Here is a 14,718-nt window from a genome sequence, read left to right on the forward strand (position 1 = left end):
ATAAACTTAGCTGTCTGACCTTGTAGGCCAGAGACTTGATACACCCAATGCCATGCCAGATGCATTTTTTAATTGGATAGAACTGTGTAGTTTTCAAGGCCACCAGCAAGCACACAAAGGGCTGGTTCTTCCATAAAAAGGGAAGTTCTGCTTGTAGCTTTGCTTAGAATTTGGATTCATTTCCCTAAGCCCACTGCAGTGAATAAAGTGTAACTCCAAACTCTCAGAGCGTTGCTTGGTTCTTCTCCGTTTTTTTCTGTAACATTATTGGTTCCCTGCCATTTCGGGAACCACCCATCGTGGCCTCTTGGCCTCTGGTGTGGACTGGGTTTGAGGACCGGGGGAGCCAGATAGGCCTCTGGGAGGCACCACTCTGCTGATTTAGCAGAATTGAACCGGGGGACTCCGGACACTCCCGGACCTCAACCAAGGACACCCAGCTGGCATCTGGAGAGCGTGGACAGACACTTCTTCTGGACCTGTCTGCAGAACCTGTATGGTAGGGGCCCCAATCCCCTACCATCTGGTCCACTCTGAGTGAATGGAAAGAGAGCTTGATCACCTCCTGGGAAGCCACAAAGCTCCCTCAGGAATTGGGAATCAGTTAGGAATTTGGGTGGATTGTTTAAACTCTGAGTGAATGTCTGGTGAAAGTGTGTGAGTGTGAAGGAAGGGGGTCTGCCCCCTCTCTCCTTTGTGTGGCTCCATGACTTCGGTTACGGAGTCTGAGTGGGCCCCAACCTGCGGTTCCGAGATTCGTCATATGGCATAACGGTGACTCACTTCCACGTGGAGGTGACCAGGCCCGGGGTTTATACGGGTGCACCTTAGCTGAGAGGAATCTAAGCTCCCAAGGGATGCAGCCAGGCGGGCATCTAAGTGAGGATCTATGAAAACAGGTCACCCCTCCCTTGTCTGTCTCTCGCCACCAATCATCATGGGGTTGGGACAAAGTAAACCCACTGTTCTCAATTGCATGTTGAAAAATTTTAAAAAGGATTCAATGGAGATTGTGGAATTGGGATGAATGCTGAAACATTGAGGAAGTATGAGTGAACAGCTGTTTGTTTGTGTGGGACTAGCCAATTTGCTATCGAGAAGGGGGACTAGATGCAGTCTTAACTCCTCCGGTAGGTTCTGTTTATCTGCTCAGCTCCAGTCTGGGCTAGTCTACTGAGAGAGTGTGAGTATCAGTGTTTGTCTGTCTTGGTTGCTCATTAACTGGTCTGTGTGAAGTGAAAGCTACTTTGATTTATTCTGCATTTCTGTTGATTCGTCTGGCTAAACGTTTGGGCTGAATCTGTGATGGTCTGCAAAGTCTCTAGAAGCTGTGAGATTTATTTTTTCTCAGAGTCTTTTGCTTTCTATTACAGAGGGAATCAGCCCACTTAGCTAATAAAAATTTCTATCTATCAGTAGGCATCAATCTACAAGAACAGGAATTAGGAAAGGTATATGCTAAGACCTATTACCTCAAGCTTCTTTTGGAACACCTGGTTATCATCCTTGAAGGAGTTCTCCATGAAGATTGCAATGGCTTCCTTCTCACAGCCTGCATGCAGATCAAGCAGCTCCTGCAGCGTGTCTGTGGGGAAGCTCACTCTCTTGGCCATCTGCTGGCTGCAGTGGTCAGCTGCCTTCTGCATGGCTGCTGAATTCTCACACTCAGCCAGAGTTATCACTGCATTTTCCAAACAAGGCACTGCTCCACTCTTTATGGTATCCACATAGGTCTTTGCCAAGGTCCCCAGCCCTGAATGACACATGATATTTGAGGAATGGCAGGAAGTTCTTACTCACTGTTTCACAAGCTTTAGAGATCGGTATTCTAAAAATAAAAGCAATTTTAATGAAATGAAGCTTTCTGTTTTCTCTTTTTTCCTTTCCTTCCCATTTTCCTCCTTGTCCTCATTCTTGTCTCCTCATCCTTTATATACTATACTGGAGGGGGGGTGCCTCAGCCTGGCATGTGCTCTCTCATAGTTAGGGACCTCTCGCTCCTTACTGCCCACCTGCTTGCTGCTCCTTACTGCTTTGCTCCCTGCTCCTTAGTGCTGCCATGGAGGCAGGAGAGCCTCCTGCCACCTCCGCTATGCTCACCAGCCATGAGTCTGGCTTCTGGCTAAGCAGTGCTCCCCCAATGGGAGCTCACTGACCACCAGAGGGCAGCTCCTGCTTTGAGCGTCTGCTTCCTGGTAGTCAGTGTGCATCATAGTGACAGGTCCTTCTGTAGTTTGGTCTATTTGCATATTAGTCTTTTATTATATAGGATAAATCCACCTCCTTGTAATAACATCATTATATCTCCTATACACTCTCTCTTTTATGGTTCTCAAATTCATCTCATGATAATTTATACTTAATGATTTCAACTAATATATTCAAGAGTTTCCTGGAACCATTTCCCAATAGAAATACATTTTAAAAGAGTTTATTTTACAGATAGGTAAAATAGATAATTTTGTAAGCAAAATTTCCAGTGAAAACTTGGGCCCATATAAAAAAAATCATCAAACATTTCAGGATGGTGACTAAAATATTAAACCAAGCATGGGTACATCTCAGCCCAGGACACTGTAAGTATGCTCTAGTGGTATACATCTATAAATCTAGCCTTATACACAAGACTATAGTTAAATTTTCTTCTCAAGCTCTAATGAACTTTCAGTGGCTTATATTCTGCTGCATATTTTTTCTAAATGGTGTAAATTCAAAAAAATATCTTCTGTATCCTTGCCAAGATACACTCATCTCATCGGTCTTGTCATCATCATGCAGATTCCTGTCTTTAACAGCAGCTTGTGCTTATGTCATTCGTGTATTAGTTTCATGAGATACATTAGGCTTCAATAATCCCTCAGATAGGGAAACTTTAATGAAAAACATGTATGTCCATGTGTGGCCTGAATCTCTGCTTTTCCATACCCCATAGAGCAGGAAACAGAACTACTGACAAACCCTGAGCACAGTCACAGCTTCATCACATGAAGAAAAATGCAGAAGGACATGCTGTAACAAAGGACACTCACGATTGCCGGTGACAATGATTCCTTCTCTGAGAATTTTGGTTTTTGCAGCTGTGAAGATATAGTCACAGAAATTTTTAGATTGAACCTGGAAACTGCACTCTAGTTGGTTTTCTGACACCCCCTCCATATGTTGTAACAAGTTTTTGTCATTTGTCGGCCGATCAAACACAAAGCACTTTCGCTTGGGAAAGAACTTCTTGATATACTCTCTAGGCATGTTGGAATGCTGGATTTGGGGATTCTCGCCTGTAGGGAAAAAAAATAAAAAAAGAGCAGTGACTGGTGAGACAGTCTTCAGGAAAGGACATACATTTCTAAGGGTCTTTGCATCATTGTTTCTCTGGTGCTTTCATATATCCTTCTATTAAATCATGAAAATGAATGCAATGCTAATCTCTTCCAAACAGATTTATTTTTATTTTTTGTGTAAAGCCAGGAATAAAAGAAATACTTCTAAGGAAGAAGAGGAGGCATGGAGGCATTCATAGCATCTGAAGAAACTTATGATTGATTCCTTTAGACTTTCCATGGTGTCCAAAGTTTTGACTGTTCTTTAGATATTTTTGAATGATAGAGTAATCCCCCAAATTGTCAGAAATACTTTTGACATTATAGTCTTCATGTCAGAAATATAATGTGGGTTCTAAAGTCAGAGTCAAATATTTCCTGATAGATATATGGCAATTTATGATATTTCCAGGACAGACAATACTCAGAACAGTAAAGAACAACTTCTAAAAATCAAAGTAACAAATAATGACTATATAAATATATAAGCTTAATGTAATGCCACTTAAAGACCTCACATGTTCTCTACATTGGATTTTATTGGATGTGTCAATGTCATACTGAGAAATTCTGGGCATATATCAGTTGTTCAATAAATGATTTTGAATAAATAAATAAAATATTAAATAAGCAAAAATTGACATGCGTTTAGGTACCCATTTTTCTCTCTGCTAAATTTATTCTGTGTAATGAATTTATTCTGTTCATATGATAATAGCCTATAGAATGAAGAGGGTGATGTTATAAGAGAGGGATAATGAATATTTTGACAGTCTTACTAGAATAATATGTTAATTTGTGGGGCCATTAAAATAGATATGAAATATATTTTTAAAATGAGTCATTTGATATCTTTTTGACCCTGTCTTCCATCGTGATGGCATTTTTCTCCAAATAGAAACAGAGGAGCTCTAAATTTAATCAGAACACAAGTATTTGAGCCATAGGACATCTTTTTTTTTTTTTTTTTTTACTTTTTACAGAGAGGAAGGGAGAGGGATAGAGTGTAAGAAACATCTATGAAAGAGAAACATCAATCAGCTGCCTCCTGCATGCCCCCTAGTTGGGATCGAGCCTGTACCAAGGTACATGCCCTCAACCAGAATTGAACCCGGGACCTTTCAGTCCACGGCCCGACACTCTATCCACTGAGCTAAACCTGTCAGGGCACCCTCGGACATCTTATCACTGGTTGCTATCCTCAAATTTTCACGGTGACAGTTTTCCTAAAATCTTTGATACAATGTTGGATATTTCATTTCCTCAGCCAGCTTAAATTCTAGTCACTTGACTTTTTTCAGTATTGCTAACAATTGAAACCATACCCAACCTGTCATGTTCATATCACCATAAGCACATGCCTCAATGCAATAAAAAATAAAAACTGACCTTAAGTATTGTATCATAAGGTTCACTGATCACATCCTACATTGGGTTTCACTACTGGCAGAGTTCATCACCTTGGAGGCATTTACATGTTGCCATGTGTATTTACACCCCAGCAAGTCATCTCAGGAGGACAGAGATTGCCGTATACAACTTTATATTATAGTCCTCTGGTCAGGAATATAATGTGAGTTCTAAACTAAGAGTCAAATGTTATACCTCCACCACCCAGACCATTCTTTGATACCTGGAGCCAACTTCAAGGCATGCTCCAGGTACTCATCTTCAGTGATGGTGCGAACATCTAACTTCAGCTCCAGCATGAAATCCCGTACAACCCAAACAAAGTCTGGAAAGAAACTCACCAACTCGGCTGAGTCACCTGCTTCACCAGAGCTGGGAGAGGATTTTGCTCTGATTAGTTTTGTTAGTTCAGTCACATAGCTGAGATCTTAGCTAAGGAATGAGAAATGTTTCCCGCCAAAATTTCCAGATCTTACCCAGCAATACTTTTTATGAACAGTCCCATTCACCCAGTGTCCCTTTCTCCTCAACCATAATTATTGACACGAGGAAAAAAGAATGAAAACAATAACAAAATAGTCTCTGTTACATTCCCATAGACTCCATGTCACATGGTGGTTCATTTCCTGGAAGGATACTGCAGCTGCTCCAGGGCATGGTGGTTGATTTGGATCATTCTGTTGTAGATGAACATGCTGCTCAGAAGCACGGCCAGGGCAAAGATCCATGAGTCATTTTTTGAGTCCCCCTAGAAAATGCACAGAAGTGGACTTAGGTGTCTACAGTTCATTCTCCTGTTCATTTGTCCATGCACTATGCCATCTCTACTAAAACTGAACAGTAGGACAATAACATACACAGTGAAGACAGTGGTAAATTCAAACCTCATTTTGGGTATTCACATTCACGCCTCTCATGGCCCATGTTTCTTGGCAATTAAGAGAAGTGAATGACAATGTAAATGTGTGTAAAACATTTAAAAGAGTCTCAAGAACATGGAAGTATGCAATGAGAAATGGGTAAGATTTATTTGCAACTTTCTCTTGAGCATGAGCTTATTAGTGACACAAATGCAAGTCAATTAAATTCACCAACTTCTCATTGTGGATCTAAAAAATGCCAGATACCGCATTTAGTTTTGGGGATATAAAGTTTCATAGGGCAATCTCTGACTGCCAGCGATGACTTCCTGGAGGTGCAAATACACCTGGCAACATGTAAATGCATCCAAGTTGATCAGCTCTGTCAGGAGTGCAAGCCAATGTAATAACATAAAAGGCAAATGGGATACAGAAAGAGGATGTAACCCTGATAAACATATATACACACAAAGCAGGAACACCCAAATATATATATAAAAAAACTCCTGAAAGATATCAAGGAAGAGATCAACAACAACACAATCATAGTAGGGGACTTTAATACCCCACTGACATCACTAGATAAATTCTCTTGACAAAAAATCAGCAAAGAAACAGCAATCCTAAATGACTCACTAGATCATATGGACTTAATTGACATCTTCAGAACATTTTACCCCACAGCCACAGAATATATATTCTTCTCAGGTGCACATGGTACATTTTCAAAGATAGACCACATATTGGGTCACAGGCAAAGTCTCTCCAAATTCAAGAAGATTGAAATCATATCAAGCACTTTCTCAGACCACAATGGCATAATATTAGAAATAAACTACAATAAAAACAATAAAAAATTCAAAGGTGATCAGCTTTGCCAGGAGTGCAAACCAATGCTATAACATAAAAGGTAAATGGGATACAACAGTGATTGGGCCACCAAAGAGATCAAAGAAGAAATAAAAATCATTCTCTAAACAGATGACAACAATTCAAAATCTATGGGACACAATGAGAACAGTCCTGAGAGGGAAGTCTATAGCTCTACAGACCTATTTCAAAAAAAAAAAAAAACACAAGAAAAAATGTTAGTAGTTCCCATCTAACTCTGCAACTTAAGGAATTAGAAAGAGAGCAACAAGAAAAGCTCAGAGTGAGCAGAAGCAAGGAGATCATTAAGATCAGAGCAGAAATAAATGACATAGAGACCAAAATAACAATAAAAAGATCAATGAAACCAAGAGCTGGTGCTTTGAAAGGATAAACAAGATTGATAAACCTCTAGCCAGCCTCACCAAGAAGCAAAGAGAGAGAGCCCAAATAAAAATAATCAGAAGTGAAAGAGGTGAAATAACAACAGACCACACAGAAATAAAAAGGATTGTTAAAAAATACTATGAACAAATATATTCCAACAAACTAGACAACCTGGAGGAAATGGACATAGTCCTAGAAAAATAAAAACTTCCAAAACTCAATCAGGAAGCATCTAAATATCTCAATAGACTGATAACTATGGAAGAAATTGAAGCAGTCATCAAAAAGCTTCCAGCAAACAAAAGCCCAGGGCCAGACAGCTTCATAGGGGAGTATTACCAAACATTCAAGAAAGAACTAAAACCTATATTCCTCAGACTATTCAAAAAATTCAAGAGTAAGGAACACTTCCAAGCTCATTCTATGAAGCCAGCATTACCCTAATACCAAAACCAGATAAAGACAACACAATGAAAGAGAATTACAGGACAATATCCTTCATGAACATAGATGCCAAAATCCCCAACAAAATTTATCAAATTGGATCCAGCATTACATCAGAAATTACACCATAACCAAGTAGGATTTACCCCAGGAATGCAAGGATGGTACAACATCTGTAAATCAATAAAAGTGATACACCACATAAACAAATTGAGAGACAAAAAATGACATAATCATATCAATCAATGCAGAAAAAGCATTTGACAAAATCCAACACCCTTTCTTGATAAAAATCCTCAGAATAATGGGAATAAAGGTATCATTCCTCAACATAATAAAAGCCTTGTATACAAACCTACAGCCAACATAATACTCAATAGACAAAAACTAAAACCCTGCCACCTAAGAACAGGAACAAGACAGGGATGCCCACTTTCACCACTCCTGTTGGAATAGTTCTTGAAGTCCTAGCCATAGCAATTAGACAAGAAGAAGAAATAAAAGGCATCCAAATTGGAAAAGAAGACATAAAACTGTCATTATTCGCAGATGACATAATACTGTACATAGAAAACCCTAAAGACATCATCAAAAAATTATTAGGCTTAATAAATGAATTTGGCAATGTATCAGGATACAAAATTAACACCCAGAAATCTGTGGCATTTATATACACCAATAGTGAACATACAGAAATAGAGACTAAAAAAACAATCCCATTTACCATCGCACCAAAAAAAATTAAGCTACCTAGGAATAAACTTAACTGAGGAGGTAAAAGACCTGTACTCAGAAAACTACAGGACACTGAGAAAAGAGACAGAGGAAGACATAAACAGATGGAAGAACATACCATGTTCATGGATTGTTGGGGGCCAGATGTAAGCTGGCAAGGTCCTTGCACCTGTTGGGGCTAGCAAGGCTGGGATTCTCACCCACACAGTTTTCCCAGACTTGTTTGGATGGCATTTATCAGTAGAATAAGAGCAACATTTGTAGAATGAGAACAGCCTCTCAGAGCTTACTAAGAAGTCTGTAACTGTTTACTGAGATATGTTGTACTGAGAACTTGTCCTTCTGCTGTGTCCTTCCCTTAGAGATTAAGAGGAACAAAGAATACATTCCTCTTGACAGACCTCCTATTCAGTGTGTTATGTATAAATAGTATTGTGTGGCTAATAAAGTTGCTTCAGTTCACCAAGAGAACTGGGGTCCTACCGATCCCGCTTTCCTGTCTTTCTTTCTTTTCTCAATTCCCACCTCCCTGCCTCAGCCCGGCTCAACCCTGTCAGGCTGGCCCTGACAGATCTGGCACCCGAACAGGGACTGAGGAACTGGGAAAAAGACGGTGAGGAACTCCGTCGGGCTTGGAGAGATGACGGTGAGGAACTCCTCCGGATAAAGAGTGCACTCGTTAAGGTAAGGGAGGAGCAATTTTTTGATAGTCGGGAGTAAAGCATGGGGCAATTAGAATCTAGAGAAAATGCCCTTTATGGGCAAATGTTAAAGTCTATGCTTAATAGTAGAGGAACTAAGGTTAATGACAAGCAAGTAGAAAATTTTTTAAAATTCACTCAGGAGGTCTGCATTTCCTTATCGAATTTAATACGGGATTGTTTAGATCCCAGGCATGACCATAATCAACCGTCTCTTAAGCCAGAAAAAAAGGAGAAACAGCGTGATAGCACAAAACAGGGGTCTAAAAAAGACAGTATATTAAAAAGAAATAATGTAACTTTTAAAGGCAATTTAACTCCTCAAGATGAGGGGGATTTTGAGGAAGCTGCTGCTCTTTGTCATAATGATAATACAGGTATTGTTCAGGCAAAAGAGGAGGAAGAATATTTTTCTGCTGGAACTGAAGAGGGCAGTGATATAGAGGATGTGTCGGAATGCTTTTTAGAAAAATTAAAGCTTCTTGGCAAGAAAAAGAGAAGCCGAGGGGGCCGTTCCCGCAGCTCTCCGCTGCCTTGTGCAGCACCAGTTCCACTCTCCCCTCTCCAGATGGCTTTGCAGGGAGCACGAAAGTGTGGTGAGGAATTGGGCATTCAAGCCTTCCCTGTTATGGAACAGGTGAATCCTCACACGGGACAGCGTGAGCGTGCTTATGAACCGCTTCCTTTTAAAACCTTAAAAGAGTTAAAAACAGCCTGTGCTCAGTATGGGCCCACTTCCCCTTATACTTTAACCATCTTGGAAACTATGGCCTCAGAGGCTCTCCCACCTAATGATTGGAGAGCTATTGCCAAGGCTTGTTTATCAGGAGGGGATTATCTCTTGTGGAAATCAGAATATGATGAAAAGGCTAAGGAGCAAGCTTCTCGTAATCGAGCTGCCCAGATTAATATTTCTTATGAAATGCTGGTAGGTGAAGGAGTTTATGCTGATACCCACAATCAAATTCAATACCCCCAGGAAGCTTATGGACAGATTAATGGAGCTGGGATTAGAGCCTGGAAAAAGTTACCCACCTCTGGTCAGAAAACAGAGGAGCTCTCAAAAATTATTCAAGGGCTAGATGAAAAGTATCAGGATTTTGTCTCTCGCCTATTACAGGCTGTTGGCCGAGTAGTGGTGGATGGAGAGGCTGGCATGTTAATAGTTAAACAGTTGGCATATGAAAACGCCAACACTGCCTGCCAAGCTGCACTGCGGCCCTATCAAAGACAGGGGACTCTCTCAGATTATATCCGCATTTGTGCAGATATTGGTCCCTCATATATACAAGGAGTTGCCGTTGCAGCTGCATTAAACGGAACCACCATTGAAGGAATTCTTCAGCAACAATTTAGCACAGGGAAAAGTCCAACATACAAGTGTTACACTTGTGGAGGAACAGGACACATGGCAAAACAGTGTCCTTCTAATAAAGGGGTTAATAAAGGAAATGGCAGAGGTCCCGAACAACCTGGACTGTGCCCTAAATGTAAAAAAGGAAAACATTGTGCAAATGAGTGTAAATCTAAGACAGATATCCAGGGAAATTCTTTGCCTCAACACCAGTCGGGAAACTACCAAAAGGGGCCAGCCCAGCCATGGCAAATAACAGGGGCATTGTCTATTTACCCTCCTGTCCCTATGCCTTCTCAAGGCCAGCAGGCTGCACAGCATCCAGCCTGCCACAGAAAACAAAATAGATACAAGAGCTATTCCGAGCAACCCCTGGAAGTACCGGGCTGGACCTTGGATCCATAGGAATAAGACATTCTGTCTGCCCTGGGTGCTGCCCTTGCCTACTGAAATAAACAAAATATCATTAGATTTAAAACCTTCCACATAGAGAAGAAATGACAATTTCCTTGCATTTCTGATACAGCTACAGCAAATGCCACCGGATCTGAAATTTAAAAATACGTCTGGGATTTCTGTACACGTGTAAAGAGAAAACTAGCTTGGAACCAAGACGCGCATTGTCTGACTTTGGACATTTAGATAGAGTTTTAAGCTGAAATCTCTTTGCAAATATACAAAATAAAACCCAAGACTGATTATTTCCTAACAAAAATAGCAAAATTTAACCCAAAGGAAAAAAGATGCTGGCTAGATTCTAGCAGCAGGATTGGCATTTCCATAATAAAGAACAGTTTTTAAATACTAATAAAGGGTGTTAAAAGGTTAACTTCAAGGCCAAAAAGGAAATTCAGTAAAATTGTCTGTTACAAAAATTTGCTAAAGAATATGCCTTAAAATAATAAATTAGATTTAAATCTCAAGACTTATTAAAATATATTAATTATAAAAATCTAAGTAGCCCAGGTAAAAGATGGCTACACCCTTTAATTAAGGCTGGCTTCCCAAAGCAATTTCTAATAGAGGAAGGGCTAGCCTCCCTTCCCCCAACAGCCGAGGTAGGCCAAAAATTTCCTGTCAGTAGCAACTTTTAAAAAGAGGCTTGCTTCTCAGTTTCCCATCCTTAGTAGAAAGAATGTAACTAATTTGCATTTTAATGGTTACCTGTTTCCAGTCAATGGCAGCCCAAGGCTTTGAGAGTTTACTAAATTAAATTAGATATTCTGAAATAACAAAATGCTAAAATAGTAATCTAAATTTCCCTCATGAAAAACCTAAAGGACAGAATTAAATCTATTGATTATGTCTTGTATTTTTGAAGTTTATTCTTAAAAATGTTACTGATTAAGAAAAGCTAAATATTTAACTTGCCAGCTAAGAGTTTAAAGTTCTGGTTAAATAAATTGGGAGAAATCATATTTCAACATTTGTCTAATTGAAAAAAGAGGATAAATTCTATAATCCCAACCAAAATTTTTAAATACAAAGATCAGTTTTAATTTAATTGATATCTCTTAATAATTATAAGAGGTATATAATCTTTAAATTATATATACACATATGTATTTAATAGTCTTTTAAGTTAGATTACAAAATTATAATCAAGGAATGACTTTAGGACATTTCATGGGCCCTGAAATGTTTTCAAAAGTTTATTCTCTCTTCTTAAAGGATTTTTTAATAAAGCCAATTTAATATACTTGAAATCACATAGAAAGCTTTATCAAATAAATATTAATAAATATATATTTTAAGTTTTTGCCTCTAAGTAAGGGCAAAACAAGTTATCTTATTTAATATTTCTTAAAATACAACAGTAGAATTTTAAGATATAATTTAAAATAACAAAAGCTCATTAATAATTTTTAATATTTTACAACAGCATATTATACATTTATTCCAAACAATCTTACAAACTAATTGTTTGGCAGCAATTTAATAAGAACATGAAAGGATTTTATCTCTTCCACTGTGTGGAAGGCCCCCTGGGAAGGCACTTAAGCATTCCATATTGACCTCTCTTGACCTTTTTGCCAAGGGGGTCCCTCTTCCAATTGCCTACAACTGTTGCCTAAGCTCTCTGTTCATACTGAGGTTAAAGCCTCATGGTGGCTGGTACCATAGATCTGTCTCTTGCCCAATAGCATAAGCTGGGCCCTCTCTGGAGAACAAACCTGGGTTCCCCATGATCAATGCCGGGGCCCCGCCAGTAGGAGAGGGGATCCCAAGGCAGTTACTGGGCATGGAGGCCACAGGGGCATACGCTACCAAGGAGACAAAACTAAACCTCACATCACCCTGCTTGGCCCCGGAGGATGGCTGGTTAGTCAATGACGGGTAAGACCCCTCTGGGAGGGGCGACCTAAGACAGGCACAGTCGCAGGGGGCCTCAAGGGAGAACTTGGGGGTCAACAGAGGTGGGGCAGAGATCCTCACCCCACCAACTATGCAGGGGCTTGAATACTTGCCCCTTCTGAGGGAGGTCTCCTGCCCCCATGGCTGCTGCGCTTCCCATGCCCAGCTCAGATCGGGACCTAGATGACAGAAAGAGACTTAGTCCAGCCAAAATTGGTACCCAGAAAACAGAGACTTGGCTAACAGCAACTACCCTATATCTAAATCCAGCTTAACACCAGGAATGCTCAGGGCCTTCTCAAGGATGCAAAATAATCCTTTCCATTAATATTTACAGTATAAACTAAGATTGTTATTAAAGTATTAAATTTGACAGTAAAATAATAGTCAAGTTTTCAGATTAATTAAAACTAGCTCAAGAAGTATTAACCAAAATTATCATTTCATGGAAAAATTGCTTAACATACAATAAACCTAAAGCAGTCATATTTTTGCATAAAAAATTAAAATTTAAAGTTATCTAGACTTCATTATATAATTTCCAAAAGCCTCCTAATAATTAAATTTTAAAAAAAGGGGGGAGGATAGTGGAAATATAGTGGAAGAATACCATATAAGGAAAAATATACTGTAACTAGTTTACATCTAGAAAAATTTTTTCATTTATAATGCTAATAACAAGACACCCATGAAAACACATATGGTGTCAAATAAGCCAAAGGAAAATCGTTTGGACAAAAATTAAAAGAATCCCAAGTCTAAATTATAGATATGATTCCTTTATTAACCTTTGGTCGAGAATACGTTTGTATATTTTCAGAAAACAACTCCAAGACCATATGGATTCCTGCAACAGAAGAGAATTATCAGGACTGCTCCAGCCACAGAATAGCAGTGGCCCCGTGAGACAACAAGAAGAGAAGCAGTCCAGAAATGAAGATGGTGACGACGCCTTATCATGCTAGCAGTCAGCAGCTGTGCATCGCTGCAGGTTGCCCAGGACCAAACCAGAGAGGGTCGGACCTGCATTGCCACCATTTGTCCACCATCCAGAACTGAAATATTACTGATGACATGTACACATAAAAAACTGTCGGACACTGAAACATGAACTTTGCCTAAAAAACAAAGAAGGGGGATCTGTTGGGGGCCAGATGTAAGCTGGCAAGGTCCTTGCACCTGTTGGGGCTAGCAAGGCTGGGATTCTCACCCACACAGTTTTCCCAGACTTGTTTGGATGGCGTTTATCAGTAGAATAAGAGCAACATTTGTAGAATGAGAACAGCCTCTCAGAGCTTACTAAGAAGTCTGTAACTGTTTACTGAGATATGTTGTACTGAGAACTTGTCCTTCTGCTGTATCCTTCCCTTAGAGATTAAGAGGAACAAAGAATACATTCCTCTTGACAGACCTCCTATTCAGTGTGTTATGTATAAATAGTATTGTGTGGCTAATAAAGTTGCTTCAGTTCACCAAGAGAACTGGGGTCCTCCCGATCCCACTTTCCTGTCTTTCTTTTCTCAATTCCCACCTCCCTGCCTCAGCCCGGCTCAACCCTGTCAGGCTGGCCCTGACAATGGATTGGTAGATTCAACATAATTAAAATGTCCATACTACCCAAAGCAATCTATACATTCAATGCACTTCCCATTAAAATACCAACATAGTTTTTCACAGACCTAGAATGAACTCTCCAAAAATTCATCTGAAATAAAGAAAAGACCCTGAATAGCTGCAACAATCCTGAGAACGAACAACAAAGTAAGAGGGATTTCAATACCAGATATCAAGCTGTATTACAAACCCCTATTCTCAAAACTGCCTGATACTGGCACAAGAACAGACATATAGATCAATGAAATAGATTAGAGAACCCAGAAATCGACCCAAACCACTATGCTCAATTAATATTTGAAAAAGGAGGCAAGAGCAAACAATGAAGTCAAGACAGTCTCTTCAATAAATGGTGTTGGGAAAATTTGACAGATAGATACAAAAAAAATGAAACTAGACCACCAACTTACACCATACACAAAAATAAACTCAAAATGGATAAAGGACTTAAACATAAGACAGGAAACCATAAAAATAGTAGAGGAATCCACAGGCAGCAAAATCTCAGACATTTGCCTAAGCAATTTCTTCACTGTTACAGCTCCTAGGGCAATGGAAACTAAAGAGAAAATAAACAAATGGGACTACATCAAAATAAAAAGCTTCTGCACAGCAAAAGAAACCATCAACAAAACAACAAGAAAACCCACTTCGTGGGAAAACATATTTGC

The 14,718-nt window shown here is 39.6% G+C and overlaps 1 protein-coding gene across 1 annotated transcript in view; it reads right to left on the bottom strand.

The window, feature by feature from the left end:
- The window catches only part of LOC139003541 (guanylate-binding protein 6-like), a 29,969-nt gene that overhangs the window by 2,123 nt on the left and 13,128 nt on the right, over window positions 1–14,718 (bottom strand). Inside the window, exons 4-7 of the mRNA XM_070405544.1 lie at window positions 5,366–5,475; window positions 4,951–5,147; window positions 3,030–3,275; window positions 1,473–1,753 (exon numbers count right to left, since the gene is read on the bottom strand). Coding sequence (XP_070261645.1) covers window positions 1,473–1,753; window positions 3,030–3,275; window positions 4,951–5,147; window positions 5,366–5,475 — 834 coding nt within the window. The remainder of the gene's footprint in view (window positions 1–1,472; window positions 1,754–3,029; window positions 3,276–4,950; window positions 5,148–5,365; window positions 5,476–14,718) is intronic.

Source organism: Myotis yumanensis, unplaced genomic scaffold, assembly GCF_028538775.1.
Source record: "Myotis yumanensis isolate MYYU_CA2020_CCGP unplaced genomic scaffold, mMyoYum1.0.hap1 SCAF_2, whole genome shotgun sequence".
NCBI classification, from domain to species: Eukaryota; Metazoa; Chordata; class Mammalia; order Chiroptera; family Vespertilionidae; genus Myotis; species Myotis yumanensis.